This window comes from Astatotilapia calliptera, chromosome 20 (assembly GCF_900246225.1).
Source record: "Astatotilapia calliptera chromosome 20, fAstCal1.2, whole genome shotgun sequence".
Taxonomy (NCBI): Eukaryota; Metazoa; Chordata; class Actinopteri; order Cichliformes; family Cichlidae; genus Astatotilapia; species Astatotilapia calliptera.
The window spans coordinates 823,818-850,000 of record NC_039321.1 but is presented as its reverse complement, the minus strand read 5'-3'; the positions used below and the strand labels follow the sequence as shown (position 1 = coordinate 850,000).

Here is a 26,183-nt window from a genome sequence, read left to right as displayed (position 1 = left end):
TGCCAAAGTCAGAGCGTGAGAGCGCAAACAGAGCGAGCAGCGAGCACGGCGTCGACTCACAGATCTGAACGGGTCACCCGCTCGTTCCACTCGCCCAGCGTCTCAGCCGTTCTCACGTAGCTGGAAACACACACAGGACGGCGTCAGCTCAGCCTGAATCACACTTCAGTATAACCCCTCCTGTCATCCTGCAGCTCTGTCTGAAACAAGCTCCGCCCCTTATAGACCCACTTTCTGCTGATTGGCTGCCCCTCACTAACAGAAGGTTAGACAGCAGTGACTTCTCCTTCCTTCAGAAAAGCTTTGCTGCCATTAAAGCGCAGAGCGCCGCTGCGTCTGAGCGCGTCAGAGATGAAACTGTCTCTGCAGCTTCCGTTTCATCTGAACGATGCAACGTGAAACCGGATGGGTCAGTCTGCAGCTCGTTACTACCGGCGCCCGCAGGGACTCGCACACACCCTCTCGCATCCTGTGCCAGAAGCTCGTCTATCAGCAGGTGCTCCCTGCACATCCTCAGGATCACACCTCCTCCTCAGCATCAGGAGGTGGGATCCAAACCAGGTGAAGCTGGACTCTATGTGCAGATGTGGCTGTGCCACAAGCCGAGGCCTTCAACTTGTTCAGTTTCTTCTTTGCAAACCAATCAGGATCCACAGACTCGGGCTGAACCTCCAGCCTCGGTGAAGCGAGCCTCCGACTGCTGAACAGTACTCATGCTTCAACAGCTCGTCTCCTCACCTGTGGGGACCTCCCAGCCTGACAGCCCCGGGGTTCAGTCCACATCGTGGCAAACCAGATACAGCTTTGGTGACGGTGGAAGGAAAAACTCCCTTTTAACAGGAAGAAACCTCTGACAGAACCAGCTGAGGAAGCCAAAGCCATCAAACACATGAATTTAGGCTAATTAAACGCGACGCCATCCAGAACAAATCAATGTTTGCATGAGTCCAACCTTCGGTCCTCTTGTTATTCAGAGCTGAGCTGAAGGCTGTGAGCGATATCTGCTGGGACTGAATGGAGCCTTTATTTAGTCTAAGCTGTGGAGAACATTTGAAACGTAAAGCACCGAGATATACGAAAGCTCTCCGAGGACAGCCTAACCTCCCGGCGCATTCACAGATACGTACGCGTTGGAGGTCTGCACGTCCTGCCAGCTCCTCGTGAGGTTCTGCCTGAGTTCGTTGAGCGGGTTGAGGCCGAGTTTCCTCTTCAGCTCTGCGGCGTGTCTCTCTTTTGCGCACAAAACCTGCCGCAGGGTGTTGATCTCCTCCTCCACCTGAAACACATTCACAGACTTTCTTAAAACAGGAGCTTTAAATCCAACTCCACAGAAAGTCACGTTATTTGATGGAGAGACCGTAAACACCACCATCCTTATTCACCCCCACCCCTCAAACTGTTTTCTGGAGGCTTGGAGAAAGCTGCGTTCACACAGGAAGGAAGAAAACAAACACACACTGGCAACACAAAGGGGGCGGGGCAAATAAAATTGTTCTCAACTGTAGCGACTACCAGTGAGAGCTCAGGATACTGCTGACTGACTGATGAAGTGGTAGTAAGTACATTAGAAGGTTACCTAGGTAACCAGCACCCGGTCCATTAGCGACCGCCGAGTCCGGGCGTCTGATCTCAATATAAAAAAAATTTTTTTAAAAAAAAACAGGCTCAAGTGGCGATCGTGGCTCAAGAGTTGGCAGTTCATCTTGTAATCACAAGGTTGCCGGTTCGAGCCCCGGCTCAGACAGTCGCAGCCGTTGTGTCCTTGGGCAAGACACTTCACCCGTTGCCTACTGGTGGTGGTCAGAGGGCCCGGTGGCGCCAGTGTCCGGCAGCCTCGCCTCTGTCAGTGCGCCCCAGGGTGGCTGTGGCTACAATGTAGCTGCCATCACCAGTGTGTGAATGTGTGTGTGAATGGGTGGATGACTGGATATGTAAAGCGCTTTGGGGTCGCTATACAAACACAGGCCATTTACCATTTTTATTTCAGGCTCAAGTAACGGTTTAACCGCAGAGGCCGTGGCGTAAACGCAGCGCTCATGATGTCATGACAGTCACAGGATCAGAGGGTTAAATTAAACAGCTGCTCAGTGAAACCTTTCGCTGTAATCAGTCACCTGACACTTCATTTCAAAACTCCTGAGCTCCAGTTTTGGATCCAAACACTGCAAACTAACACTTAAAGAAGCCCCGCCCCCACCACACAGGTGCTGTCGAGCACCTGGGATCTCAGCAGGTGTGGTGTGTACCTTGGTGAGCTCGGTGCGGAGCTCCTCCGCCTCCTCCTCCGTCAGGCCAGGTGGAGGAGGGTTGGCTGGGTTCCCCATAGCGCCCTCCACGGGCACGTCGGACAGACTGTCTGTGCGATCCACGCCGAGAGCTTTGTTAGGAGAGTTCAGGTTGATATCTGAGAGGAGGAAGAGGAGGAGGCGGGATTAGAGACACTGAGACAATGCTGAAAGCAACAGAGGCGCGCGCACACACACACACACAGGAAAAGGCGAGTGCTGGCGGCAGCTGATATCAAACAGGAAGTGGCAGCAGCTGCTGCGAACACCGCCACACTGAGAAAGAAACTGAGTCATGCTGGAACAGAAGGACTGGTTCTGATGGGCGTAGCAGCCTGTGGACCAGTGCGGTCCAACACGGAGGACCTCTGGCGGTGGACGTGAGTCAGCAGGAAACGCTGGCGACCCCGGTCAGACCGGCAAATGGTAAAAATCAGCAGGATGACCCTGTGACCTCCACCACCTCCACCCGTTTCATTTAAACCAGGATCCACACTTGAGAAAAAAAAATCTCACTGATGACCGACTGTAGAGACGACACAGACCACCATAATGGTGACCTCGCAGGTGTGTCAGCCAATGAGCAATGGCCTCAACGCAGGTTTACCCGCATTTCCAGCACAGCCAGCTGGGCCCCAATAAATCCTGACTCACGGTCGAAGAGCAGATTATTGTACGATTGTGCGTCCGTCTGAGCCCGCCTTTGTCACAGACTTTACTGGGCGGGGGTGTGTCGATGGACAGATGGCAGTCAAAGCGATTCTTACCCAGCGTCCCCCGGTGCATTAAAGTAACGCTGTCCCTGTGCTGACAGTCATAATGCATTAAATCAGGTTTCACATCGCACAAACACCCTTTAGTGTGTGTGTGTCTGCGCAGCTACACTGACCCGAGTGTGCAGGATTCAGCCTCGGAATTACAGCCCAGCATTTCAAAATAATAGACAACATCTGCAATTATAGAGGCACAAAAACACCACACAATGTTCTCTCGATGCTCGCCGGCATCATTCATGTCGTTACTGAAGGACGTCCTTCCACACTTCCTGGTTACAGCAGCGCTGACACAGCGTTACAGCCGGACCCTCGGCACAGGCCGCATGCAAGCACCTGGGCAGCGCCTTCAAAGGAACATTTAATCACAGTAAAAATGACCTTCTTGTGTTTACGTGAATGCCATAGCAACAACATCACCGTTCATGTGACATACAAAAATGGTCCTGCTAGTGTCACAGGTGGGGGTGGGGCTACAGTATTAATCTATGACTGACAAACCCCCCACTCTAATTTTGAAAGTGGAGTCGCTGCTATAGGGGCGTTCCCAGTTTACATCACTGCAGCGGGAGTAACAAATAAAATCAAAGTTTCTTCCACCTCCACGTTTGCTTACACCACCTGACCCAAAATGGTCAAAACATTAAGAACCCCCAAAGGATTTTACTGACCTAACACAGCAGGGACCAGACATCAGACCCTGGAATATTTCAGGTAACTCTGACAGGGTCAGGTGGGAAGCATCAGGTGACGCTGCCTCAAAGGGTTTCTCGACAGTGTCATCACTGTGGGTCTGTTCCCGCACATCCCTCCATGATCCCCTGAAGAAGAGTCATTTCCTAATCCTTCATGCTTCCGGCTGCGGTCTCACTTCCTCACTGCCCTCACAGAGAAACCGTGTGTGTGTGTGTGCGCGTTATCAGCTTCATCATCTGATGTGGCAGCGGTCTGACGAGTCTGCAGACGCTGAGCCGTGTCCTGCATGTGAACCACACCTTCCTTACACTTCTGCTGATAACACAACACAACAGCTGCTGCCTCGCCCTGTGAGCCAGCAGCGACCGAGCCTCGTTACTGAAGGCCGACCCAAAGCAGTCAGCAAACCTCTTCCTGCTTCATCGGGTAGTTACTGCGGGGTCACTTCACAGACTCGGACGTCCCTCTTTATCCGCCCTGCTGCGCACAGACGAGAGGCAGCAGTAACCTCTGCTCTGAAAACGTCCATTAGAGCTGCAGAGCAGCGCGGGGAGTTCACAGAGAGAGGGCCTGCAGGAGCCGACCGAGGCGTCATCAGGTCACCTCGGATCCTATTGGCTCAAGCATTGACGCAAGACACGTCTGTCCCGTTTATTCCTCACGTTCTGGGGTTGTCTTACTGAAAACAAGCGTCTTCACCTGAACTGATGTTGAACGTTTAACAAATCTGGGTTTTTTGAGCTCGAGTAAATTTAATCCCACTGACAGAAAGGTGCACGTGCTGGCTTTATTAAAAGCAGATGATCAATAGGAAGTCATTTCCTTTTTGTCCTGAAACCTGAATTCACGCCTCACTTTAAAATAAAGACAAAGCTCCCTTCACAGTCTGACTAAATGCTGCTTTTAAGGCTGACCTATTCTGCACTTTTTCTACTCTTCCAGCTGTATGATGTCATCACGACAAACAAAAGCTCCACCCACCTGCTGTTTAAAACTTCCCTTTGTAAGGCTTATTCTGATTTGTGAATCATGCTAAGCCACCCTGGCAGTGTGAGAGAACACAGCCTGATTCAGCTGTAAACACAGCGTCAACACAACATGAAGCTGTCAGTCTGAAAAGTCAGTGATGACACAGCAGCAACTAGCATGCTAACAGCCAGTTAGCTGTGTCCACCTGACAGGAGGGGTCGGTGACTCACTCAGGTGAGGCTCCAGGTAAATACAGGAGCCTCTGCTGCTGCGTTTGGGGCAGCCAGCCAATTCTACCTGGAGTCTGAGCTGGTTAAACACGTCGGCAGTGTCCGTGTCCGTAAACACGGAGCTCCGTTTTTAATATGATTCAAGTTCCACTCAGCGGCTAACCCACAAACCCGAGCTCAGAGCCCGGGAACCGGGCCTGTGGCCAATGTTCGGTGATCTCCCAGCTTCGTACAATCAAACCGGGCTCACACAGTGGGCTGTCGGCCGTTTATGACCGATTAAAGTGGCTAAAGTATCCGCTGAGAGCCGCTCTGCGCACTCTCACACTCGGCTAGGCTAGGCTAGCTCCGTGCTAGGCTAACACTCAGCGTTACCTTGGCTGGCGGGGTCCATGGCGTCGCTCTCTCGCGGATTAAACTCCTCTTTCGAAGATTTAAAGTTTCAGGTGGAGCGCAGCGGACAGCAGAGCGGCACACTGAGCACAAACCGTCCACACTACAGCTTCGCTGACAGAAAGTCGTCGACAAGAACACACGGGGAGCAGCAGTCGTTTATCCCACGGTCCGTGAAATTAACGCCAAACAACAGAGGCACATCCGGCGGGGAATTTCAAAATATTACGTTAGTGCCTGGAGGCGATGACTGGGAAATATTTATTGATGACTCCTCTATTATTTTATTAAGAAATAGTGGATTACCTGCCTCGGAAATTAAAAAAAATCCATTATCGATATATTCATCAGTGTCTGAGACTTCACGTTTTTTTAACAGTCCGAGTACAATTCTGAAGAACAGATTACACGTTACATTTCCAAACTGGCAGAAACACAGTGAACCAATCACACTGAGGTGTGTCATCACTCTGGTTAAAGGTGTTTTTTGTAACAACCCACTGTAAACTTTGACCTGCAGGGGGCGACACGGCATCAGCGGGTTTTTTATTTTATTCGTTTATTTTAGCCGCGTTTCCTCCGGATGCTGCTATGCTTTTACCTGCTAAATAAAGGTCACCCTGACTCACTGCTCCGTCCTGTGGTACAAACATGAAGGTACAGCCCAGGCCTGTTCTAACTCCGGCTTGCATCTCTACATCACAGTGCACAGATGTTCTCGACGTGAAGAGTAAGCAGATGTTTCTTCTCGGTTTGTTACTCAGCTGTTCTGAGATTATCTATGACACACACACAGGTACAGTGCTTATCAGATTCACTGCACACCTGTCATAAAAACAATAAAAGACAAACATTCATTTTAATTTCATATATATTTAATATAGTGAGTCGTGCCTCTTTAAACAGGAGCGATGAATTTCAAACTGAACTACTGACTTTAGTCACAAACATGAGCGAGCACCTCGCACGTCTGAGAGCAGTCACTACATTCAACCTCTCAAATGCATATTTGTGTAAATAAATGTAATTTAGCACCTTAATCAAAAATAATATTGATGAACTTTAATATTTTTCAGAGCTTGTGCGTGCTCGTGGGTTACCTGTTACAGAAACAACAAATCACAACAACAGATGCCTCAGGTGCTTTTATATTGTAAGACCTGCTATAACACACAGAAAACAATGTTTTAATAATTAGCATTACTGTTAGCTGTGGCAGAAACCCGGCTGTGAGTGGGCCTCTGCGTGGACTCCAGGAGCACAGGTGACAGATTTACTTTAGACCAACGTGTTTTTAAATCATGACGACACATTTTACAGCAGCAGAAACACAAAAACGTCACATTGACGTGTTTGTGTGTAAACCTAAAAACACACCGTCAGAGAGTGTGACAGGTCTGCTGAGCTCTGATTGGCGCTTTAAGGCAGGTGTGCTTTTATTTTTAAAGGGCAGTCATCCAAACAGGAAGTGGTTTCTCCTCAGCACAGCTGCAAAATGCTGCTGAAATACTTTGGTTTGACACTTTGTGTTTATCTGTGAATGGAAATGCAGAACAGCTCTTCGCAGCACGCACAGCGTCTCCAGCCTCAGAAATCTGACCGATGTGATTTTTAAACCTGCGAGACGCCCTCATGACACACGCGCAAACACCACGTCCGTGGATTTCAGTGATTCTTGAGATAAGGGACAAAACACGTCCGCCGATAAAACCCGATTTTGGGGTTAAAAATATGCACACAAGTGTTAACCCAGCTGACTAAGAGACAAACCAAGGCAATGTTTACACAACAAAAGTATGATTTTGTGTTTTGTTATGCATATATATTTACTTTAAATGGTACAATACATTACCAGTACCCTAAAAATCCACTGTCCACAAGCAGGTGTGATGATATTAAAACAGAGAGAAAAATGAACAGTAATGTAAAATGAAACATCAAGTCACTAAGTATTTAAGTCAATACCTTATTTAATATCAAAATGTACACCTGAAATTTATTTTTGCATATTTTAAGTGATTAAAATCGTGTCCAGAGTTTTTGTCAACACCATCAGATTTTTTAAAAAAGTACAAAAAAATCAGGAATGATTGTGGGCAGCTTACACTCTGAGGACCCCTTTACCACTTCCTGTTCGATACACATGCCGTGGTGAGTTTTTTTGTTTTAATTTCATTTATGGCACAACTTTGTGATAAAACTGCGTCACAGCCACAGGGCATGTAATCTGTAATCTGTAGTGGAATACATTTGAAAAGTAACCTTCCCAACGCTTCCACCGTCAACACCTTATCAACTCCAAAATTCTGGGTTTTTGTTTATTTTTCCCTTTTGAAGAACCATATGTTTTGCTCCCTCATGATATTCCAATAAAAAAAGTTAATTTTCTCAATAAATGTGTAATTTTCATGCTGCTAAATATGATTGTTTCTTATAGAGATTAAATACAAGCTTCTGAAAATATGTACGACTGTAACTCTAATAACAAAAAGCCAAACAATCTTACTTTTAAATGTGGTTTAATTAGTTTGAAAGCATAAACAGTAGAACAGAGAAGCTGCTAAAAGTCAAACTAGCTGAAACACTTTATTTAAAATATATATTTTGCATTTCTTTGTGTCTGATGGTGTTGACAAAAACGTTGCACTTCTCCAGCAAAAACATAAATTATTAAAAAATGTTACACCTGGGAGACCAAAACATGGTGAGACGGCCAAAACTTTGTGTAACAATTATATGTAAATATGATTTTGAAAAATCAAAAATATTTTTTAGAAAATTAAAACCTGTTTTGTCCCTAATCTCAGGCATCACTGACAAAACACGCAGAAACTCAAAGTGTCCAAAGACTGAATGAGTCAGTCATGAAACAAAATCAGCATCAGAAAAATTATTATTTAAAAATCAACAATGAATATGTGAGAAGCATCATCATCATCATCATCATCATCACGACACACGCACATAAATGTATCACGCCTCCTCGGCCTGTGAACCTCGTTATTTCTCTGCTTTCACTTCCTGTCAGGTCAGCGATCGTCTGTCACACTTTCTACAAAAACGAGCCCAAAAATGTAATTTCTCAGGCACAATTTCAAAATAAGAGCCCAAACAACCAAACATCTCTCAGAGGAATCCCCCCCAACCATCCACCCACTGCCTAACTCTTGTTGTGGGTGGGGCTCAGCCAGGAGAAAAACTGGGCAGATGAGGAGGAAGTGGAGGAGGTGGAGGCAGCGATGCGGGGGCCGTGAGTCTCCCTCCTGGAGGGACAGCAGGTGGAGGTGAGCGTGAGCAGTACGAGTCTCCTGAATCCTGCAGATTAAGATTTCAGATTAAAAGATGGTTAAAACGGATTTGGCTCTCTAACACGCAGAGACGACCAAGACGTCACCTGGAAGCTCACCTGGTGTCTCATACCTGAGATAAACTTCCTGTTTGCTCCAAACTATTTTAAATCCTGTCCTGATGTTCAAAATGGTGACCTTTGACCTTTCTATTTCCAAACTGACTTCCTGCTGGATTTGGTTGGTCTTTATTTCCTCTCGCTCTGATGTCACGATTACAGAATGTTGCATTATTGTATTTTAATCTGCATGAATGAGCTTTTACATAATTATAAACAGCTTTTCTTTATATTAAATCAAGTGTCCGCAGAGCTTAAGCAAACTGGCCCAAAGACATGTTTCAGATGATTATTATGAATTCAATTTTAGAGCAACGTTAATGACAGACGTGTGGTGGGAGAGAAATTTACATATTTAATAAATGGAAATGTTTATCATGAATGATATAATATTATGCTTTAATAAAGCCTGAATAAAACAGTGATAATGCTTCCATATTTATACTACAGAGAATTAAAACTGTCATTACACAGACCGACCACAGGGTGTCAGCAGAGCTGAGTCTCCGCTCCTTGTCTGCACTGTAAGTTTGTCCAGTCCCACCACGCTCCTGTGCTCCACTCAGTACCACACAGTAAGAGTATTAATAGTATAAGTACTGCGGTAACAGTGATAGTAGTATGGGGGTAAAAAAAAAAGTAAAATAAAAAAGAATAAAGTTCAAATAATTTTATTATTATAGATTTTTTTAGACAATCAGTGCTCGCTTTAAAAACAAATTCGACTGACTGTAACCTGATTTCATTTATTTGTAGTCGCTGTGAGTTTAAAGTGTTTTCTGTAAGAAGCAGAATTATTATGTTTATAATAAAACGCATCAGTGATCGTCTAAAAGTAAAGATTAATTCATCTTTAATGTAGTCTGACCAAAAGGATCCTAGAAAAGCTGTTTTTATCCTTTTAAAATAAAAGTATTCTGAGTCACATGCTTTTCACAATAAAAGCATGCCGCAGGTGAGCATACCTGAGCTGTGCGGCAGTGATGTTCGTGCGGCTCCGTGTGGCGTTTATGTGCAAATAAAGCAGCCGACGTAAGCCCACGCCCTCTGCAGGATGACCAGGAGGGCGAGCAGGTAGAAGAACAGTGTGACAGCCTGCAGGTGGAGAGGAGGGTGGAGGAGGGATGAGGAAGAGGATGGAGGTGAGATGCGGTGGATTATTTGCTAACTCTAACGAGCCGGCTGAGCGGCTCAGGTGGGAAGTCTCCACCTGTTCATTCAGGTGTAGCTGTGCTTCCCTCCTGCTCCCGTACATGGAGGGTTAAAGCTCTGATTATTCCCTTTTCCATATTTAAACTGATGTCTGAGCCTGCAGGCTGCGCCGGCGCCCGGCATCACGCTCGGCTCGCAGAAACAAAACGAATAAAAAGAGAAGAAGAAGCAGCTGTGGAGGTGGAGCCATATCTGTGGGTGGGAGCAGCGTGCAGAGCCTGGTCCATGATGATGACGAAGGATGACACTGACCTGAGAACGGGCGTCTTCAGCACCTCTCGTCTCCACGGTGACGTCAGAGCCTTTGGGTTTCTTCTCGTCGTCCTCTCTTCCTTTCGACGCTCCAAACTCGCCGTCTCTGCTCTCCGTGTGACGCTTCTCCTTCCTCACAGCTTCATCCTCCTCGCTCCTCCCCAGCCTCACCCTGAGCTCACTGCGCCGGCACCAGTGACGAGCATCCTTTGCTTCCCTTTCCTTCGGCCTCGTTCAGCTGCTCCTCAGCGGCCTCGGACAGGTACGCCCAGCCCTGCACCTCCTCCTCCTCCTCGCTCTGAGGTTCTTCTGCTGGATTTTTTGAGCAGATATGAGAGCAGATGGGGACTCATGGAGGACAGATAGGCAGCCTTGTGGGAGGAGATTTGACCCCAGCAGCATGAAGTGAACCCGTCCTCGCTGATGCATCGATGGACCTCCGGCAGGGTTTGTCCAGGAGCTGAGGGGCTCAAGCCAGCTGTGCACCAGCCGGGGTAAAAGTCAGCATCCTCCTCCTCCTCTTCATCCATCCCCTCACACTGACAGGTGAAGACAGTTACAGCCACATGTTTAACCACTCGCTGTGTTTATCCCTCCGTGATGGTTTTGGAGACCTGCAAATGTTCTCTTAGTAAAACATGCATTTCCTGCAAACCCTGTATACAAAAGACGGACACAGACTCAAGCCCATTGGTCAGTGAGGTCCAGCTGTTCACGGTTTGTAGCATTTTGAAGCCTCATTGGTAACGTTTCAATTGCCACCATGTTGGTTTTGTTTCAGGAAGTGACCATATTTGGACAACCTTCATGTCTCACAGCCGACCCTCAGCTCTACTGATGGACTCTTTCATTAGATTATATGTTAGAGAAATTCTGAGTAGTTTACAATCAAATGTAAAGGTGAGCGTCTTTAAAGCAGGTGTGATACTCTACCTGCTGTGTGCTCATTCCCTCCTGCCGTTCGCCGCCCTCTTTAGCTAGCTCGGCGGCGGCTTCCTCCTCTCCCTCCGTGATATGACCCGAGTCCAGCTCAGGAGTCTCCTGCTCTGAAACCTCCTCTGCGGCCTGCTGGTTGCCGTTTGGTTCTGTGTTCTGGATCAAAGAATCTTTGGGTTCTTTTGGCTCTGGTTCTTCAGGAACATCCTTCACGACTGGAGAGATATCACAAAACCATGATGCTGAGGGAGGAGGAGCCAACATCACAAAGGAAATAATGAGATGAACTGATGTAAATGCAACACGAATAATGCAGTGATGTAAACATGTTTATTTATTCATAATGTATTTGCTGCTTCATTCTTTTACTCCACGACTTTTCATTCAATTCATTTTTGTTTTCTCTCCTGCATCGCTCCATTTTCTGAATTTTAGAAGATTTCAGAAAATCTGAGCATGAACAGAAATGAACAAAGACTTAAAAATGGGCGGGGTTTTATAGAAGTGACCTTTAACATGCACGCCCACGTCTAACGGCTGAGAGCTGGACCAATGAATACTGCTCACACTAGTTCGTCTGCAGCTGCAGTCCTTCATACTCGTCGTCATTATTGTTTGAATTCTTGACGTGGCTCCTGATGCTCTGCAGCAGCTTCACTGTGAGTTATTCTGCCTCTGCTCAGGACCTCCAGGACCAAGCTTGGCGCCTACTACACCTACATGTGAAGGCGCCGCCCCTCGCCCTGCTTCTTCAGGAGGGGACGTTAAATTAAAGCACGTGTCTGTATTGTGGAGATAAAACACTACAACCTGATTAGTTTGGTAACCCGCTGCAGCTGAAGACATCTGTGTTACGATCAGAGATGGGCAGTAACGCGTTACTGTAATCTGATTACTTTTTTCAAGTAACGAGTAAAGTAAGGGATTACTATTGCAAAATCGGTAATTAGATTACCGTTACTTTCCCGTAGGAACGCTGCGTTACTGCGTTACTAAAACCGTGATTTTTTTTTGCGAGAATGTCTCATGACAGTGACGTAAGCGAGTGCGACGTTGGTGACAGCAGCTGTGTGCAGATCAACAGTGGATAATATATCGAGTGCGGGAGAGAGTATGAGCGTGCAGCGTTTAAAGCGTGGAAGTACTGACCTTACTTTGAGTTTGATTCCATAAAAAGTGACAAAAACATTAGTGTCCGCTGTGCGTGGGAAGAAAACTTCTTTTTACAGCGAAAAAACCCCTAAACTTCCAACAAGCACCGAGTAGCTACGACGTAATGGGAAACTCACAGAAACTCGCGGATTCTTCCACTGACCGCGGCACACCTGCACCAGGGTAACCCTCCGCCTACCCTGCTCCTGCTTTACAGGTGAAAATAGAGCAACAGGACCGCTGAGTCTTTGACTTTATTTATTTTCTGCTGTGTTTTACTTGCATCTATTTGAAAGACTGAGTGTAAACACAAAAAATATTTTATTTTATGTGCTGGAATGTGCAGAAAATAGGTTTACATGTTAAACTAATTTCTTCCAGTCAGAGAATGTTGCAGATAATTAAGTTTTTGCTTGATGCATAAAGTTAAAAGATTAAAACTAATAAAACAAGTTAAAAAAAGAGACTTTTCCATTTGATTACATTTTGTATGATGGATTATGTAGAAAAAGTAGAATTGGGCTGAAAGATCTATCACTTTATCACCTCTTCAGGTTGTAAATCGTGTTTTTAAAAAGTAACTAAGTAACTAAGTAACTAAGTAATTAATTACTTTTGAAAATAAGTAATCAGTAAAGTAACGGGATTACTTTTTGGGGGGAGTAATCAGTAATTAGTTACTGATTACTTTTTTCAAGTAACTTGACCAACACTGGTTACGATGATCACAGGGAAGCACCTGGGCAGGTATCACTGATGACAGCTGACCTCCTGCATCCTCAGAGTGTTGGTGCCAACATGGCGTCGCACACTGCGGATCCTCTGACCGATAACACGGCTGCTGTGAGGTTACTCCAACAACAACCCATAACCAGCTCATTGTGCAGTAATGTGCTCCAAACAGAAGCCACACCCACAGCATTTAAACCAATCAGAGGAAAGGCACTTTAAAGTGGGAGGAGCTAAACAGGAAGCGCTGCAGGATCATATAAAGATGGCTTATTGTAGCCTTCGTGTCATGCAGAGCTGCCCTGTGTCGGGTTGGGGAGGTGGAAATGAGCCGAACGAGTCGAACCTTTGATGAAGTCGATGCTCTTCAGCGCCCTCTCCTGCTCGCTGAAGTTAACCCTGTAACGACTCAGGCGCTCGTAACTTGGTCTCAGCGTCTCGGACGGACCCGAGGCACTCGCCGCCTTCACCCTGAGGACGGCGAGGACGCGAGGAGGTATAGGAAGCAAAAGAAGGTTGGTTAATGCTGACGAAGTGAAGGAAGGCGTGAAGAATATTTCCCGTCACTCACTTTGTGATCATCTCTGCTGAACTCTGAAAGAGGAGGAGGAGACAAATGAGCCGAGTCAGACTCGTCACCGCCGCACACAGGAAACGGGAGTCGCTCACCTGAACAAAGGCGGCCATGTTGGGCTCTTCCATGCTGCTCGCGGCGCTCTCCGCCAGCCTGCTGTTGGCTGCCATGCTGTCATCATGGCAACGCACCAGCGCCCGCGCGTGGCCCGTCTTCTCCTCTTGCTCAGAGCTGATTCGCTGCGCCATCGCCTTCGATCACAGTAAAAAGAAATACTATGAGGCGTGACCATCGTGTTCAAACAAGACGTAGTACAGAGCTTTCTGTCACAAACAGACAGCAGGCGCAAGAACATTCACCGCAGAGGCTGCAACGTGTTTGAGGACACGTGTCCTCATCCGAAGGACGTTATCCTGATTACGTCCCTCAGACGAAGACACGACAGAGCAGCAGGCGGGTCTCTGTGCGGTGACAAAACAGCGACTGCTTCTTTCTGCTTGGGACTGTAAAATCAGTTTCCTGCTCACAGCGTTTACAGAGTGACGTCAGGGAACTGAAGCTTCCTGCTGAAACAGAAGCAGCGATGGAGGCAACCAAGTAAAAGAAGAAGGACTTTGTGAGGTTGCAGTCGTCTGATTGGGTCTGCAGCTTTCAAAAACAAAAACGTACTTTTATTGGTGCAAAGTCCAAACAGGAAGCTCACTCCTCATGCAGACACACTGAGGGTAACCAGGGAAAGGAGACACAGGGACACACAGCAGACACTGCCACAGGGCAGGAAGTCAGACTGAAGACAAAGCACAAGCAACACGGGACTACCAAAATAAAACAGGAAACCTACGCGCACGGCACACATTTATATTTTAAAGTCCCGACGTCACTGAGGACGAGGGCTGAACTCTGACCTTCTGTCTTTCCTCCAGGATGGAGAACATGCGGTTGAACTTCTCGCACACGCTCTGTTTCTGAATGCTGCAGTTCTCCTGAGGAGCAACGACACAGTCAGTCAGGTCTGACGCAGATAAACCACGAGGCTCTTTCATGGACTCCTGACACTTTTGAATTCATCTTCGTGCAGACTCTGCTTCATCACATGCTCAATAACTGGATCGTGATGTGTGTGCACGTGTTAACGAGCAGCTTTTGTGCAGATGTTCTGCAGCTGCAGTCTGAGGAGCTCGAAATCACAACAGCAGTCGCCTCAAGGTGCTTTATATTGTAAGGTAGACCCTGCAATAATACATAGAAACACCAACAATCATATGACCCCCTGTGAGCAGCACTTTGGCGACAGCGGGAAGGAAAAACCTTTGGAAGAAACCTCCGGCAGAACCAGGCTCAGGGAGGGGCGGGGCCATCTGCTGAATTGACAAAGTGAAGAGATGAGCAAAGGTGTCATGAAACGATCTGAAACACGTCCCTGTCACGACCTGCGGGATCAGCAAGGAGCTGGTCATTATGTTCGCTCTCTCTCTCTCTCCTGTTTTGCTGGGGCGGACATCATGGTGGGTTCACGCCCTCGGCCCACGCCTCCCTGTATTGGAAACACCTGGACCTCATCAGGACCAGCCGGTATTGAAGAGGGGAGAGGTCTGCTGTTTGGCGCTGGATCGTTGTTAAACTCCCGTCAGTAACAAGTTCAAGCCAAAGTTTCTCGTGCCCGTGTGCAGAATATTAACGTGCATTTGTTTGTATCGAGCTTCCTCGGACCATCGCATTGTTCCAGGAGCAGTGTGTGGAAGGAGCGACTGGTCACAAAGCTGAGAGAGAGGGAGGAGCGTGTGTGTGATCCTCTTTTCCCCAGATTCCTGGAGGTCTGCCCCCCTCACGTCTTGTATATAGCACTATCCCCGCACAGCCTGTAAATACACTCGGTGAAGAGATTGTAAACAAACTTTCATTGTTAACTGGCTACTCAGCAGTGGTGTGTCCAGCGGGGTGGCCTGGGGGGGCACAGGTCACCTCCCCAACCAGACTGGCCACCCAGGTGCCACCCCGAAGCTAAAACAATAAAATTCAATCAAATAGCCAATGTACGATTATGTTTTCACCGTGAAACTCGGATGTCCGAGTGTAAGTGAATGCAGCATTGGCTTCTGCACTATGAGCATCAGGTTAGCAAAGGATGGAGAACCAAGCACGAAAGAGACACCGCGGAAAATGATTTTTCAGCGAAAGAAAATGAGGAGAGAATAAATGTCCCAGTAAGTAATATTAAGTTTGTTGAGTTTAGTAAACTTAAATTAGAATCCCAAGGAAAAAATAACACTTGAAGAATTATTGCAGCCGTCGCATATTTGAGACAGTCGGCTGCTGGGGGAGCTAGCATAAGAGTTATGAGTTATAAGATACAATCCAAGTCGTAGCATTGCTGTGTGGAGCTGCAGGTTTGGTTGCAGGTTAACACTGGCAGCGTCACCATGCCAGCTGACTGTATCATCAGCCAGTGTTCTGTATACATCAATATTACCAAAGTTTACCATGAGGCAGCACTTACACTGCACCGTGCGGTCCAGCTAATTTCTCTCATTACTGATCCTATCTGCCAGCTCCATGTTATGAATAGAGTGAATCACCCCTGTGCCATGTTCAGTGCAGGGATGTGCAGTTCTGGTCCTCCCGGTTCCAGATGTTTCCAGACTTCAACACAGCTGATTTAAAGGATCATTTACAAACACGTAGGTGTTTGGGGATTGTTTGATTTGAACTGGCTCTGTTGGTATCCGGTTGTTCAGTGATGACGCGACGAATCCTACTTCCGGGTCTAAAGTAGTCTGCGTTTAATATGGCTTTTGTGTTGTTAACATATTTAATGTTTTGTATTTTCTTCTATTTAATCTCAAAAAGCTCCTAAAACAGTCAGTGATCCCTGTTGACCTCCCTCGGCTTTTATTACCACTAATCATTTATTTAAGCTCAGTTTTTAAACCCTTAGGATGTAACTACAGCCCAGCCCATGCAGCAGTATATGAATGACTAACTTCGTATTGTGGATGGATTATCTCAGTTGTTCTCCTGGCTGAAGTTTGGTCCTTTTACAGCATCCTGCCATGCGATTACATTTGTTCCTGACCACCGAGAACACTCACGTTAACTTTTATCCAGTGGAAAAAAAAGTTAGCTTGTTTATATTATGCTAACATAGCTGTGTCGCTAGCGGTCACGTAGCACATCATTATATACCAGCTAGCCCAACTTCAGTAACCCTACAAACGTCACTGCTGTTTAGTTTTCTGTCTTCATTTATGCTGGAAGTGATAACAGAGCTGTACGTTTTAATTTGTTTCCAAAACCCCGCAGTCAGGACATGCTATATTGTATTTAGATAGAAGCTAGCGAGCTAACTCCCTGCTAACTTCTAACTCCGTTAAATGTCATAAATTCCATTTTCATGGATGCCGGGATGTTAAACTCAATTGTTACACCTGGTAGAGCAGAACGCTGATCATTTTATTAAAGATGAAAGACTTTAGACAGTTTTTCAACTCTCAGTAATGCCACAGTGATCGTTTGATATATGGACCTGCAGCGGAGTTTAGACCCAGACACGGCTAGTGACGTCAGACTGAACAACCGGATAGGAAACATCTAAAACGTGCAGGATAGGGTCCACGAGGGCCGGAAGTTGACATCCCTGACTTCTAGTCAAGGTCATCAGGAAAGTTGTTGTTTGTAACACAAGTTTTTGCTTTATTACTTCAGAGCCAACCAGTAGAGATAAAAGAACAGGAAGAATGAAAAGATTTCTTCCTTAAGAAGGCTAAAATACACCCAGAAGCAGAGAACAATGTCCGCAGTCATCATTGTCACCTGTGAGTTCTACAAATGAAGGTGTGTGAGAGAGAACGAACAAGGAAAATGCAAGGAAGGGATGTTCAACCGATCCATAGGGGACAAATCCTAATATTTGTATTGTGGTACGTAACTGGAAAGTAAAACAAAATCCTGTTTTAAATAACATGTTTTTTTATTGTTACACTAAAACAATACACTGCCAACCCCAAATAGTAACATTATTTAATGAAATGTAATCTTTTGATATTATCCCAGCACCTGTTCATGATCCACCAGATAACCAGGATGCGGTGCCTTTTGAAACATCATGTACGACACCGGGCCATCCACATGGTATTGAACCTCCAGTCTTACTTATAGACTAATATTGACAGCCTTTAAAATCTCATTCTAATAAGAGTTATTAGGGTTATAGGGTTATTGCATTATGGTTAACAGTTGATAGACTTTTTTTAACACTATCTGTGCCCCTACCTGCCCCCCAACAGAAACACGCCACTGCTACTCCTGCGTGCGGATGCTGAAAGGCAAACCGTGACCGTCTCATAGCTCAGACTGTTTCTAACACTGTGAACTGAGCTGCCAATCACAAGACTTCTACAATGAATGTTATTGTTGTTTATTGGTTATCGCTGACATCACACACCTCTATGTGTCTGCAGGTCTCCTCCAGCTCATTGATCACAGTCTGGACTTTGTCGCTGAACGCCCTCAGAGAGGCGACGCCTTCGCGCAGCTGGTCCTGGAGAACAGAAGGAAGTGACTGCATGAGGTGGTAACAGCTGCAGGTCATTCAGCAGAAAACAGCTGTGAGAGCTGAGCAACAGTGTGAGCCGGACACACAAACACAGAGATCATTTATTTAAGCGCCTAATAACAATAATAACGCAGGCAGCAGGTCACTGCAGTACCTTCTGCTGCTGGTAGATGGCGCTCAGAGGAGCCACCTCGCAGGACTGATGGGCCCCGAAGACTTTGCAGAGCGAGCAGGTGGGAACCTGACAGGTGAGGCAGTAGATGTTCACCTTTTCTCCCTCGTGGTCGGAGCATGTTGAATGAGCAGGAGGTGGAGGTGAAGGCGGAGGGAGGGGCCTGGAGGTGAACACACAGGAAGTGGTTAAACACCGCGTCTCTGCTTTAATCACCTGTCGTCAGACATCACCTGGCTGTGACTCAACCTGGTGCTGTTGATTTCCTCTTTGTAGATGTCGATGATGTTCTCCACCAGCAGGTTTCGCTGAAGGCCGTAGACGCCGTGGCGGTCCAGCAGCACTTCTTGTCTGCAGGACGGACAGCGGAAACGCCCGCTGTTCACCGACATGGTGGTCCGAGCGTGGAACAGAGACGGCTGCACACAGGAAGCAAGAAACTAAAATGCCAGCTTAACCCCGAACGCCATCGTGACGCACAAACCGGGCGGCAAACAGCGGCCGAGCCTCCCATCACACAACATCTGTTACTGGAGCATCGAAGACACACAACATCAAAGTGACAGAAATGATCCTCGCTACGTGATCTTTGTGTATCTGCTGTACTGTTAGCTGTGCTTGGTCACCTCCAGTTTTACTTTGGCGGTCTGTCTTATTGTGGTTTTACTTCCTGTTGTTGTTGCCAGCCCCGGCTTACCTGTGCCCACCTGTGTCCTTCCTCACTGCTTTACTGTGATCACAGCTCCACGTCTGCACTCCCTTACAGGACGGACCGAGCTTCCTTCTACTCTATTTCTGTTCAGCCTTTACTAATGAAATACAAACAAAGCCGTTCTCCGGATTTCAGCAACCTTCAGTTTCATTCTCAGCTCTCAGCTCACAGCTGGAGTCGGTGCTCGGTTGTTTTGTGCTAGATTCTGAGCTGAAGGTTTCATCTCTCTCCAAGCAAAGTTGACACAACCAAGCAAAAGAAGATCCAAACTACGCTTCGCAGTTCACTTTCTCATGAATTGCTTCTTAGCTTTTCTGTTTTGCTTCCATCACACGTAATGCACAGCTCTGTGTCTCAGTGAACGGCACGAACAGCTTCCCATCTACAGATCTGTTTCTGCATTTTCACTGGCTTGTTACCCACCAGTCTACTGTTATGTGCTGACTTCCAACAAGGAAGTCTCCTTTCTGCAGTTCAAGACTGAAGAGATGTAAACTTTTTAAAATGATGACGAGGAGCAAAACTCTCAGCTGTGTCTGTAATCAAACCTCCGTAACGTTGCTCTGCTTCACGTCAGCAGCATCAGGTCATGTTCACATGTTGATTAATGGTTTTCTTTCGTTTTTGATCTACTGCAGAATATTTGTATAAATCCCAGACCAGGAAAACCACCTCCATGTTTTTCTGTTTTATCCTCAGTTACTTTGACACAAAGGCCTCTGCTGTGATGCTCACACCTGTGACAAAGTCTCACAAGTGTCAGCTTCCTTTTTATAGATGCAAAAATATGGAAATGTGCTGATGCGTGATCAGAATTATAATATTTCTGACTGTCTGAGGCAAAATTCCCCCGATTCCAATCGAATCGATTCTAGAAATCAGTGACGACACCCAGCCCTGAGATTTAGCTCCACCTCCTCCTATCCCAGCATCTTCCTCTGTAACATAACCTTCTGCCTGTCCTCCATAAACCTTCGCTCTGCTCCTCCTTTACCATCACAGCGTTTGTTCCCCCCTCCCCTCCTCTGTCTTCAGGCTGGAGCACCGGAGGAGGTCAACATTAGCACGGCTCTGATTTACGTGAAAATGTTCGCAGATGTGAGGCAGCAGCAGGTTTCATTACCATGTTGCACATTTGGAGTCATATCTTCATACACAGACAGTGAAATAAGAAAAATGGCAGCAGTGTAGATGTTGATGCTCCTGGATGTGCGAGTGGAGGAACTGCTGGGGGAGAAGACTCTGCAGGGCACACGCTGTGTTTACAATACACCTTCTCTGTAATGTCCAGCAGAGGGCAGCTGCGGTCTGTGACAAGACGGACGCCCTGTATTTGTAAAGCGCTTTACTCGTCCCTAAGGACCCCAAAGTGCTTCACACATCCACCCATTCACACACTGGTGATGGCAGCTACGTTGTAGCCACAGCCACCCTGGGGCGCATTGACAGAGGCGAGGCTGCCGGACACTGGCGCCACCGGGCCCTCTGACCACCACCAGCAGGCTACGGGTGAAGCGTCTCGCCCAAGGACACAACGACCGAGACTGTCGGAGCCGGGGCTCGAACCGGCAACCTTCCGATTACAAGACGAACTCCCAACTCTTGAGCCACGATCGCCTGAAGTCTTTCCTGATTGGTTCATGGTTTCAGGTGTGAGTGAACAAAAAGGAAGTTCATTTTAGAAATGATGGTCCTGTTAGAGTCAGAGAGGAGCAGGTAGTGGAGGAGGATTAGGGCGGGGCTACACAGTGATGGACAGGTAACCTCTGTATGAGGGGGGAGCTTCGAGCGCTCACCAACCTGTGACATCACTGTGGCCATCTTTACTTGGTTACTTGTGTGTGTCTGTGCTGTGCTCACTCACACACACACACACACAGAACAATAACAGTGAATGTGTTCATGACAGCTGACTTTGTGGTGCCTCCGTGAGCAAACCAGTTAAACATCCACATGTCCCAGTTTAGCCACAGATAATCCACTTAATCTGTCCGCACACCACGTGTGTGTGTGTGTGTGTGTGTGTGTGTGTGTGTGTGTGTGTGTGTGTGTGTGTGCGTGTGCGTGTGCGCGTGCGCGTGTGCGTGTGTGTGTGAGTGTGTGTGTGTGTGTGTGTGTGTGTGTGTGTGTGTGTGTGTGTGTGTGTGTGAGAGAGAGAGAGAGAGAGACCTGGTAGAGCTCGTTGGCACACTTCCTGCACAGGTTGTGCTCGCACGGCAGGATGACGACGGGTTTGTTGAAGATCTCCAGGCAGATGGGGCAGATCAGCTGTTTCTCCAGCGTGGTCAGCGCCACCTCGCGCTCGGCGCCTCTGCTGCCCTGCAGGCAGCTCAGGTCAGCTGACAGCGACATGGGCGCTCCGCCGAGCTTCACCTCCTGGTAGAAGCAGTACAAACACTCACTTCACATCAGCAAAGACACAAAGCTGTGACGTTTGTGAAGCAGCACCAGTGACTCACACAGACACACACACATAGACTGTAGTTAAAAGGTGGACGTAACCTCGGGGTCTAAGATGTGAAACTTAAATCTGCAGTTTTTCTAAGAGAGAAGCGGAACATTTCATTTCACAGGTACCAACATCTGCACATCTGCTCTTCTAATCAGCCTGCTGATGAAACAAAATTCAAGATGGCTGCATGACCCCGACTGTGAGGCGGCTGTTAATTGTGAACGACCCTGTTTGTGCAAAGTGACAAGTGTTTGGCAGCTGTGCTGATTCATGGGATGATCATTTAAAATCATCCATCGTTAACATCTGTCCAGCCTTGTTATTCACACTGTTTGGACTGGTTTTGGCAGCCTTTCAAAATAGAGGCGCGATGCCTTTGCTACACTGACAGGAGATTCATTCTTATAAGGTGACAGATGAGACTCTGAATCAGACTTAATGCAATTATTAATAATTCATTTAGTATCGCGGTTGGGACACCTGTGAACACACGAGCTCAGACTGCAGGTTTCCCCTTCGGCTCTGAAGTTCACACAGACCTGTGCACCTCTCAGTCAGCTGTGCGGACTTTAGGGAAAAGAAGCCAATCGAAATGCTGTGTTTGTCTGCAGCTCCATGCATACGGTCACAACACAAACACCCGACTCAGAGCCCATTCCTCAACACAGTTTGAGTTGTGGTTCAGTCTAACGAGGCTGACGAGTGCGGAGGTGATGATGGAGAGACCCCACAGCTGCGCCACGAGAAAGAGACAGGAAACAAACTCCTGCGTATCTACCCAAACCTCTTTTGCTAGGCCCCAGGAAAAATGCCCCCCCCCCCCCCCCCCCCCCGCACAAACACATCCTCCAACCACACACACCCATATTTTGCCGCATTGCAGTTTATTTCACCTCAAACATTTAGCAAACAATTAAGCAAATGCAAGTAAACTGCAATAAATTACAGGCAGTAATAAAACAAACTACTAACTCTTTTACGCTGCGTCCGCACCTACACGAGTATTTTTGAACACGCAGCTGTTTCGTCCACGTAAACGTTTCGAATCACCGTAAACGGAGATTTTTTGGCCACGTTATTGTTTACATGAGATGAATAGCAGAATGGCAGATAGCGACAAAATACTGTTAATCTGACTGTCTGCAGGTTTACACGCAGTTACTGTCCCTCCGCTTACAAAGGCAGAGGCGTCACGCTGTGATTATTTTACGTGTAGTTGTTTTTCCTGTGTAATAATGTTCAACATTGCATCAATACATTTTTCAAAAAATGCCTCTCTGTGCAAAATGGGTTCAAAAACATAAACAGCTGTGGGATCCTGTTTGTCCATGATTTGAAGAGCCCAGCGCTGCTCCTGATGCAGGGAAAACCAATCCTGCAGGGAGACCTACCTCAGCACCTGTGCAGGTGAAGCCAAAGGGAAGATTTGCTTCACCATATTTTCTAGTCTTTGGCTCAGAATGAAGTTGGTTTGGAAACATATTCAGCGATGCTTCATCTCCTGATTGCGTTTGTGTGGGCGCCTCATCAAAACCGTTATGCTAGCAGCGTCCAAGCGTTCTTTTACTTTTTTCTTTTCATACCCCCCCCCTGCAATGGCTCTGCGCCCCCCTAAGGGATGGGCCCCACACTTTGGAAACTCTGCTCTAAGTGATGCACACAGTTTCCTAAACAGAGGCAGCCACTAGCATGAAGTGGTCCTCTTGATACTTCAGATGGATTGTCAAAGACTCACTGGATGTTTTACCTCTGCCGTCGTCCGGTTGGTGCTGCGAGTACCCACCCAGAGACGGCCGGAGGTCAGACGGTTCGTGAGCTCTTCTCTTCAGAGACTCCAAATGTGTCCCGCGAGAAAGAGTCCAGACGTCTTCCTCACCAAAACTGTCCTGTTCTCTGAGTCTTCTTGTACTTCCTCACCATCTGCAGAAAAGTGTGGAGGGGGGCTGACCTGAGGGGGCGTCAGGTTTCAGCCTCTCTCACACACACACACACACACACACACACACACACACACACACACACTTTCCATATGAGGAGGCTGGTATGTGGACAGATTAAGCCCTGGCCGTGCTGGAACAGCCAGCTCAGCCTGATCCTTCAGCTCTGGTTTTCTGCTTCGACCTTTTAAAGTTTTAGATCTGAAGCAGTATTTCACAAACAGGTCACAGAGGAAAACAATACATCAGTACAGCTTTTATCTGCTAGTTTACAATATCTGTCTGATGTAAGTGTTTGAGAATGGCTGTCAGATTACAGCGTTTATCCTCAACAGTTAACCGTCTCCTATGTGGGCCTTTATTTTCAAGGGCTCTCTGTTTTTTGGGAGTGAGGTCATGTTGGCGGGGCAGTTCAGGTGTGCTACTGTGAAAATCATTTGTTTCAGAGCTCCGGCACCCGGCTGGTAAGCCTGTGAGACTGAAACAGCGAAACACTCGCAGCAGTTTGGGTTTTTAGCTTTTTTGTTGTTCAGTCTGACACAACAGCACCTCCTGCTGACCACTTTGGTACTGACACATCTTGATAATATTATTCTATGAAAGGGAACCCAGCACTGCACACTTCTAAACCAGACTACATTTTATTCCTCACACAGGATCAGTTATTATATAATAATTAAATCTCATCACTGTAATTCAGTAGTTAAGCTTAAATGCATCTTTATTGTCTCCACACTCTTCTTCTACAATACTTGAGATACAGCGTGTTAAACCTCACCACTAGATGTCAGCAGAGTTCTGTCTTCTACCCAACTGAAGTGCATAATCCTAGCTATGGTGGCCGCTGTAGGACAAATATATTTTACCGTATTAGAATAATATAAACATACCAACGAATGTGACGAATCGTCCGTATGTTACACGTTGGGAATGATAATGCTCTGGGGGAGGCTGTAAAACTTTGTGAAAGGAGTATGATACGAGTCAGTGAGTCAGAGAAGCTCACTAGCTGGCTTACATCTGTACACAAGTGTGTTGCTAGCATTTGGTGGCTAAACTCCAAGCTATGGGCTGATATTAAATGGCCGGCTGGGCTAGAATCTAATACTGAGTGTAGATTGCTAAACTGTAGACTGGGAACTGCTCCTGGAGTTCCAATCTGAAAACTATGGGAGGGTCTGTACGACAATGAACTTCGAACGGGGTGCTGATGCCCTGAGGACTGTGGGGATTCTCCTGCCTCTTGACTTACTTCTTAAAAAGTATGTGTCAATGCCAGGCCCCTTTCTCAGCTCGCTGAGGCACTTCTTCCTGCCTTGGTGGATGTTAAGGCCCATGTCAGTTGTTAGTTTTGACCAGCCACAAATTGGTTAGAGCAGTGGAGAGTAGACTTCATCACAGTAGATGTCTTTCTGAAAGCGCTGTAACTAAGTTTAAGAATATAATCCACCCACTGTTATCATCTTCAATGCCCTGTACCAACACAGAGCAGAGCAGCTATCTGAACGCTAACAGAGGTCGATCATCTTGTTAATAATTTTACCTCCTCACTACGTACGACTCTGGTCGTAATTAATTCTTCGATCTTAAATATGATCAGCCTATCTCTAATAATCAGCTATGTACCACAGGCCTTCAAGCTAGCTGTAGCTAAACCTTTACTCAAAAAGCATCTCTAGACCCAGCAGTCTTAGCTAATTATAGGCCAATCTCCAACCTTCCTTTCATATCAAAAATCCTTGAAAGAGTAGTTGTCAAACAGCTAACAGATCATCTGCAGAGGTTTATTTGAAGAGTTTCAGTCAGGTTTCAGAGCTCATCACAGCACAGAAACAGCTTTAGTGAAGGTTACAAATGATCTTCTTATGGCCTCTGACAGTGGACTCATCTCTGTGCTTGTCCTGCTAGACCTCAGTGCAGCGTTCGATACTGTCGACCATAATATCCTATTAGAGCGATTAGAACATGCTGTAGGTATTACAGGTACTGCACTGCAGTGGTTTGTATCATATCTATCTAATAGACTCCAGTTTGTGCATGTAAATGGAGAGTCCTCTTCACACACTGAGGTTAATTATGGAGTTCCACAGGGTTCAGTGCTAGGACCAATTCTGTTTACATTATACATGCTTCCCTTAGGCAGCATCATTAGAAGACATAGCATACATTTACACTGCTATGCAGATGACACCCAGCTCTATCTGTCCATGAAGCCAGATAACACACACCAATGAGTTAAACTGCAGGAATGTCTTAAAGACATAAAGACCTGGATGGCTGCTAACTTTCTGCTTCTTAATTCAGATCAAACTGAGGTTATTGTACTCGGCCCTGAAAAGCTTAGAAATATGGTATCTAAGCAGATTCTTCCTCTGGATGGCATTACCTTGGTCTCCAGTAACACTGTGAGGAACCTTGGAGTCATTTTTGACCAGGACATGTCCTTCAACGCACATATTAAACAAATATGTAAGACTGCTTTCTTCCATTTGTGCAACATCTCTAAAGTTAGAAACATCCTGTCTCAGAGTGACGCTGAAAAACTAGTTCATGCATTTATTACTTCCAGGCTGGACGACTGTAATTCATTATTATCAGGAAGTCCTAAAAACTCCCTGAAAGCCTTCAGCTAGTAAGGCTAAGGCTGCATCCTACCTCTTTCTTACAACTAGAGTGGTACTCTTTGAGAATAAAGTAACGACTTCTGATACAATGTGTGGATTACAGATTACAGTGATAGATTAAACACAA

At 46.6% G+C, this 26,183-nt stretch overlaps 2 protein-coding genes and 1 long non-coding RNA gene across 22 annotated transcripts in view; 1 reads left to right on the top strand and 2 right to left on the bottom strand.

Moving 5' to 3' along the window:
- The window catches only part of tpd52l2b (tpd52 like 2b), a 17,099-nt gene extending 11,513 nt beyond the window's left edge, over positions 1-5,586 (bottom strand). For 6 of the 13 annotated variants that reach the window (XM_026155014.1, XM_026155015.1, XM_026155018.1 and 3 more), the window contains exons 1-3: positions 5,329-5,582; positions 2,247-2,404; positions 1,128-1,276 (exon numbers count right to left, since the gene is read on the bottom strand). In XM_026155014.1, the coding sequence (XP_026010799.1) occupies positions 1,128-1,276; positions 2,247-2,404; positions 5,329-5,347 (326 nt within the window). In that variant the 5' untranslated portion in view covers positions 5,348-5,582. Of the gene's footprint in view, positions 1-60; positions 121-1,127; positions 1,277-2,246; positions 2,405-5,328 lie in introns of all 13 variants that reach the window. The other 7 variants (XM_026155010.1, XM_026155011.1, XM_026155012.1 and 4 more) reach the window with 3 other exon arrangements.
- A 617-nt stretch (positions 5,587-6,203) lies between these two features.
- trim101 (tripartite motif containing 101) lies at positions 6,204-24,856 on the bottom strand. 7 transcript variants are annotated; one of them, XM_026154966.1, is made up of 12 exons: positions 23,231-24,856; positions 21,213-21,497; positions 18,581-18,750; positions 18,314-18,494; positions 18,049-18,144; positions 14,513-14,590; positions 13,703-13,858; positions 13,605-13,627; positions 13,380-13,504; positions 11,150-11,394; positions 9,718-9,847; positions 6,204-8,661 (listed from the first exon to the last, which is right to left on the bottom strand). In XM_026154966.1, the coding sequence occupies exons 2-11, from the start codon at positions 21,393-21,395 to the stop codon at positions 9,761-9,763; spliced, it is 1,344 nt and encodes a 447-aa protein (XP_026010751.1). In that variant the 5' UTR covers positions 21,396-21,497; positions 23,231-24,856; the 3' UTR covers positions 6,204-8,661; positions 9,718-9,760. The 7 variants fall into 7 exon arrangements, with proteins under 7 accessions (XP_026010751.1, XP_026010756.1, XP_026010752.1 ...); XM_026154971.1 differs by having other exon boundaries at positions 11,150-11,367; XM_026154967.1 differs by having other exon boundaries at positions 21,213-21,419.
- LOC113013844 (uncharacterized) lies at positions 15,652-18,125 on the top strand. 2 transcript variants are annotated; one of them, XR_003270873.1, is made up of 4 exons: positions 15,652-15,811; positions 17,310-17,524; positions 17,658-17,735; positions 18,065-18,125. It is a non-coding gene; the product is annotated as an uncharacterized LOC113013844 (long non-coding RNA). The 2 variants fall into 2 exon arrangements; XR_003270872.1 differs by lacking the exon at positions 15,652-15,811 and having other exon boundaries at positions 17,152-17,524.
- Positions 24,857-26,183: the final 1,327 nt, after the last annotated feature.

Coding starts and splice junctions, on each gene's coding strand:
- trim101 (XM_026154966.1), bottom strand. CDS start 21,395: ATGTCGCTGTCAGCTGACCTGAGCTGCCTGCAGGGCAGCAGAGGCGCC. Junction 13,628..13,702: donor ACATGGCCGCCTTTGTTCAG/GTGAGCGACTCC, acceptor CTCCTCTTTCAG/AGTTCAGCAGAGATGATCAC. Junction 11,395..13,379: donor GAGCATCGACTTCATCAAAG/GTTCGACTCGTT, acceptor CTCCTCCCTCAG/CATCATGGTTTTGTGATATC.